General features: G+C 43.0%; 1 protein-coding gene across 2 annotated transcripts in view; it reads right to left on the bottom strand.

Moving 5' to 3' along the window:
- fhip1aa (FHF complex subunit HOOK interacting protein 1Aa) overlaps window positions 1–6,147 on the bottom strand; it is a 34,080-nt gene that overhangs the window by 3,978 nt on the left and 23,955 nt on the right. For both annotated transcript variants that reach the window (XM_069167160.1, XM_069167161.1), the window contains 7 exons: window positions 5,701–5,859; window positions 5,468–5,554; window positions 4,706–4,873; window positions 3,020–3,099; window positions 2,650–2,852; window positions 357–1,370; window positions 85–263 (listed from right to left, as the gene is read on the bottom strand). In XM_069167160.1, coding sequence (XP_069023261.1) covers window positions 85–263; window positions 357–1,370; window positions 2,650–2,852; window positions 3,020–3,099; window positions 4,706–4,873; window positions 5,468–5,554; window positions 5,701–5,859 — 1,890 coding nt within the window. The remainder of the gene's footprint in view (window positions 1–84; window positions 264–356; window positions 1,371–2,649; window positions 2,853–3,019; window positions 3,100–4,705; window positions 4,874–5,467; window positions 5,555–5,700; window positions 5,860–6,147) is intronic.

Below are 6,147 nucleotides of genomic sequence, written 5' to 3'. Positions count from 1 at the left end.
TGAATTTTGCTTGTGAACAAAGCTACATTTATTATCTTTCTGTAATACCACAAAACTATCTCGACTCAACGTTGTTTGTGTCACCTGGTAAAGGGAGCGAACGGTCGGCTGGAAAACCAAGTTGGTGTTGAGGAGGAAAGAGCGCAGCAGAGGCTGAGGGTAAGCAGCCAGCTGCGCCAGTATGCCCGTCAGCAGCAGGTTGACATGAAGCGAGTTAGAGAGCATATTCTCCAGACGAGATAACAGCACACTGACAAATGGACCTGCAAGAAGATAAATCATCTTTGAGTTGTGCTACCCAAATGTAATTGAATGTAATGAGACTTCTGCAGGAGCCAAGAGTTTCCTCAACTCACCTGTAAAAGGCACTGAATGGCTTTTACTCGCACTCCCGCTGCGAAACTTATTAATTGTCCCGAACGGTGAATGCAGTTTCTCTGGCTCTGGTGTTTCAGCCGAGAAGGAGGTGAAATCCATCTCCGCCTCATCATCGTCCTCCTCCTGCGTGGGTGCGACAGGCTTGTTCGTCTCTGCGTCAGCTTTCACCTGTTTTCCACCCGCTTCTGTGTCCAAAGTACGAATGAGCTCCTCGTACTGAGCCAGTAGATCGTCACCAGTCTCAACAGCAGTCGTGTTTTGGAGGTTGGCGTTACAAACTGTCTGACCTTTGGCCTTTATGTCTAAGCCATTCTTGCCGCTATCAGCCATCACAGAGGTTGGAAGTGTTAGACCGAGGCCGTTTTTAAGGGGAACGTCTGCCGAGTCGGGCTGGGTTTCTTCTGATTGTGAACCATTGGGTTTACACTTTGTGCGCTCTAAATCTCTGGCGTCTTTCTTGGCAACAAGATCATACACAATGGCATCATCCTGGAACTCATTTTCCTCAATGTATGAGCCTTTAACCAACATGATGGCTGTTCTCCTCATCTCCTGGATGTGCTTTGGGGGATTAGCAGGAGGCTTCTGCAGAGGTTTGCTCTCTGCAGGAGCCTCAGCAGTCTGCACCAGGCACGCATCATAAGTATCATCCCACTCCAGCTCCAGCTGGTTGACGGAGGGCGGCCCTGAACTCGGCGGCAGGCGGGGTCGAGGGTGCGGCGCCAGCGGCTGCGGGACCCTCTTGAGAGCCATCTGGGTCGGCCGACTCTTCAGGCCCGGCTCCTCGAGGACGCCCGGCTGGTACTTCTCAGGAGGTGGGTCCTCGCCGTCGTACAGAGCCGACCAGACCTGGCAGGCCCGTGTGCAGCTGCTGATGCTCAGACGGGCATCGTAGAGGTAATGAAGATAACTGACATCTAGGTAGATTTCTGACCCGATGGTGCAGGAGTTACCTGAGCCGTCATCCTCTTCTGAGAAGCTCTTTTTTTCCTCTGGTAAAAACAGATGACAAATGTTGATAAAAGCTGGCGCGCAGCGCTTCAGCGCAGCACTCACAGAGCAGAACTAATGAGTTTGCCATATAACTACAGGGGGTAAAGTGATGTAATACAGCGAAACAGCAGGAGATCTCACTTTGATCAAATACCCACAAACGTCCCTGTTATATGTTCATATCCCAATTAAATGCAGATCTACACCTCACAGTGCGACATATGTCTGAACAGGATTTGAAAATGTAGCATTAATAAATTTAACTTTTTAATATAATATAATAATTTCAGTTCTGATAGCTGCCACGGTAAATGATTATACATATTCCTCTATTTATACAATGTTTGTATTGACTGCACAATGATTACTGAAGTGATACTATCCAGCTGCTGAAAAAGGGTAATGAATAGTAAAATGTGCTGAATGAATTCCACTTGCAGCTGATTCGAAAGCAGCAAAAACATTTCAAAAGGCTAGTTATAAATGTGCCTCAAACACAGCCATTCGTTTTGAATAATCTGGAGCACATACAGAACTTCACTGCTCAATTAAGGCACAAGGATACCCCAGAAGTGTGGACATCTACTGACATGGGGAAATAACAAGGGTTGGAGGGCATTTTTCTGAACTCATCGTGCTTCCCTGTGCCTTTCAACTTGGGTAAAATGTAGCTGTACTATACTCTCCTAGTATAGTTCCAGGTTTTTATACAACTTGGGTGTTATTTTGGTCATTCTGGGCATCATTCTTGTCTATGAAAATATCATCATTTGTACAGAATTTAATTAGTGAGATTTGGGAACATGGCAACATCACAAAATAAAATCAAACAGGACAAGAATCAAAAGCATTTAGACTAGTATATAGATTTTAAACAAATTTCCAGGTCAACCAAACTCACTGTAACTGGAAGAGACTACAAAGGTCGAAGGTCAAAAGTCAAATTATTACAAACTTTCATAATCAACTTTGAAACTTCTTTCTGCTGTTGTGTGCACCCAGTTGCTGTCCACAATTACAATTACTGATGACATTTTGTGTTAACTTTTGGGGCATGTTCAATCTGACCACTCCTGTCTGACTGTTGCGATGTCACAGTGTTCTCAGCAGCTGCCATCATAAGTATATATATATATATATATATATATATATATATATATATATATATATATATATATATATATATATATATATAAAAAGAATGTCAAAAACTTCAAAAGTTGAGACCCAAGCGGTAATAAACCAGACAGTATTTTCCAAGTGTCCTCTCCCCATTACCTGTGCTATCAGAATTGGTGGGACTCTCTGCACCCTTGGAAAAGAGGATGGAGTCCAGCTGTCGGAGGGGCGGGGGGCTTTGATCAGGAGAGCAGCAGGACGGCGTTAACGCCAGGATCTTGGCTGCTGACACCGAGTAGCAGTCCCTCTCCCTCACCACGCGTCTCTGACTCAACATCATGTGATTACAGGGGATCAGGTACCTGGAGAGGCAGATGGGAGGGGATGTTAGGAAAAACCAACAGGTGGTCGTAGGAGGAGCAGACAGATGGCAGCGGTGGGAGGTAGAGAGTAAAAGCTCATCATGTTGTAAACCAATTAGATGTGCCACACTTCAGAAGTGGGATAAGTCAGCGTGCGCGCCACTCACCTGAATACGAGCTGCAGCATCACATCTTCACAGTATAAACCGATGAGAGTGCGGAAAAGTGCCAGCGACACGGTGCCCAGCTGGAGAGTTCAGCAGAGAGACAGGAAGAAACACGCTGGATTAAATCAGGATGACAGACCAAACAGGTTCAAGAGGCTTTTTACATCGTAGTCCTGAAATGACTAAAAAAAAAAAAAAAAAAAAAAAAATGAATCAGCAGTTTTGATAAATCCGTTGTTTAATTTCATACAGCATATGACAAGCGCCAATCATAATCTGGTTTGAGCTTCTCAAATGTAAATATTTGCTGCCTTTCTGTATTATGAATTACAGCCCACTAAATGTTTACATTTTTGGACTTGTTAGTCACACAAAAAAAACCGACACAAGATTTGAGGGCAAATTTAACAGTAGCGAGAACATTTCCAATGAGTTATAGTCATCAAAGCTTTGGTTAGCCCAAGAAAGACTGATAGGAGTATGTGAAGTTTGATATAAAGTAAATGTAAAGCTTAAATTGCCTAAAATCTTTGTGTCGCATCTTGTATGTAGCACCAAAATGGAGAAAGAGTAGGACTACAGAAGAAGAGTCAATTCCTTTTGGTTATTAACGTCAAACTTAGACTAACAGACTTGTTGACAGCTGTGCTACCGCATCGGCAAGGCTGTCGGCTAAATCCTAACGTGCTCTGAATAGTGACGATATTAACGTGATGGTGTTTACAATGTTTACAATTTTAATTTAGTGGTTAGTGTGCTAACATTGCACAGTTGTTAATGTCATTAGTTTTGTAGGTATTTGGTGAGCACGATGCTTGTATTCGGTAATTTGCTTCCAACTTAAGTAGGACTACAGCTCCAGGGAAAGTCAGAAAATCATCAAAGCCATTTAAGATTCATCCATTGGGGATCCTGAACGCTGCTGAAATATTAGAGATCCGGACCAAAAAGGTGAAATCATTTCACGGCTGACGGCGCTGTAACAATTCTGCTGGTGGGGCTAAAAATAAGCTAAGCTAATAAGAGGATTTTCCTTCAGTATTAAAGTCAAGAAGAATCAATATTAAGAGGTTTTTTATGTGAAATATAATATCTTTGAAGTTATATTCTTTGTTCAGGTTTTTACTTCAGTTAAAGACATTATGAAATACACTGCAAGCTAATAAGACATTACCTTATTGTTAATAATTTGCCGAGGTCGAAAGTTATTATTATTATTATTTTTATTTTTTTTATTAATCATTTTACAGGTTTGCCGGTGTGTTGACAAGTTGACTCTCGGCTAACACCGACGGGAACTCTCCGGGCCACGTACACCATCAAACAGCAATGTAAGGCTATTTATCATGTCTACGATCCAGTGTTTGAGCAAGATAGCTCATCATACAGGACTGTTTTAAAACGACCACCTGAGTTTTCTTTCCTGACAAGATAAATCGCTGCGGCTAAGCATCACCATGGCAACAATCTACCAGCTTTGATGCAGAGATTTTAAAATTGCACCGCGAGTCCCAGAGCTTCTGCGGTTGTTTTCAAACCTAAAAAAACAAAAAACAAACCTGAAACCTGTTCCTGGATTATTAAACACGAGTCACACTGTGTGTGTGTGTGTGTGTGTGTGTGTGTGTGTGTGTGTGTGCGTGCGTGTTTAAGACAAAACCTGTGTTCTTTTAGGTGTGCTGGTACCTGGAAGGGAGTGTTGATGCGGCTGACCAGAGTGTCTAAGATGTGAACGCTCTCATGCTGGTGGAGGAGGATGAAGGAGAGGAAGGTCTGCAGCAGGGCCGGCTCAGATACACTTCTAAGGAAGAGGTCGAGGTACGCCGTGGTGGTCATCACCTCCTCCAGGGTGAGCTTCACAAAGGTAGGAATCAGTCAGCAGTGAGTGTGTTTGCTTACTGTGAGGGATCAACCCGCTCCAGATAAAAAACAGTCCGTGGCGTACACATTGCAATTGCACACTAATATCAGCCTCTGTATAAATCTGTATGAATAAAGCTCCATTTGGGCAAGATGGATTTCTGTTGGGAAGGTGAGGTGATTTTAATATTGCATGTGCTCTTTGACTTTTGGTGAAATAAGCTGTACACTCTCTTGCCCAAAGTTGAATAAGAAGAGAAATGCCACACTCATGTCTGCACATTAACATTATATTAAATAAGCTACAGCTTGGAGACTTTTGAGTTTCCACTTTTCCAAAAACCTACCTACCAGTCCTGTTGTCTCATAAATAACATGTTCTATTTTAATGATTTGCCCTCCCTGATTTTCTTTTCTTTCTTTTTTTTTAACCTGTAGCCAAAAATTTGGAAATGATGCCATTCAGGATGCGTTTTATTACTGGGTAGAATTACAAGTACTTAATTACCAACTTCCCACTGGCATACTGTATGTGCGAGTACTTGGATTTACATGGTGATGAAGCAGAGAAGGAAAGAGAGCACCAACCTTGTGCAATGCTGGTGCTAGAACAGGCACGAGGAAACCGTTATAGATGTAACTAAGCAGCTGGTCTCTGATATCAGGGTGAGCCACCTGGGAACGGTCCACATGAAGAGACATGTCAGTCAAGAGCGCAGTCAGGAAGGTCGCAGAAATTTACCACGCGAGAACATTCTTTGACGAGGCGGAGCCTTGTGCGCGCGCACAAGGCTCATTCATTCAGGTGAACTCATGTTCACCTGAATGACGGCGTTGCAGAACTCCAGCGAGTTGAGAAACTGGACGAGTGGCGGCATCTTTAGCCAGTCCTCTTTGTGCAGGCAGTGCCATTCTTCACTGGAAACCTCCAGTTTAGTGGGCAGAGATGAATACAGGCCGCTCAAACCTGTGGCCAGCACCTGAGGGAGAGAGGAGATTCAGGATTAAACATAACAACGTTATGTTATTCTGGAATAGCTTAAAGGCTCATTTTTCTTATTAGTAAGACGTCGCATGATAATTACTATTTTTGTATGCATGCTTTGGTGTTCTTCTGACTTTTCCTTCAGCACCACCAAAAGGTAGCAATAGAGTCACTTATTAATGCAATAATGTCAACACAAGTTTCTTTCTTTTCCTTGTTAACTATTTCTTAGTATATACAGTACGAGGTAGGACTTTAAACAACAAGAGAGCCTATACCTGCT

Source organism: Embiotoca jacksoni, unplaced genomic scaffold (assembly GCF_022577435.1).
Source record: "Embiotoca jacksoni isolate LCO1_2020_lvr unplaced genomic scaffold, fEmbJac1.0.p SCAF_4, whole genome shotgun sequence".
Taxonomy (NCBI): Eukaryota; Metazoa; Chordata; class Actinopteri; family Embiotocidae; genus Embiotoca; species Embiotoca jacksoni.
This window is presented reverse-complemented; position numbering and strand designations above follow the sequence as displayed.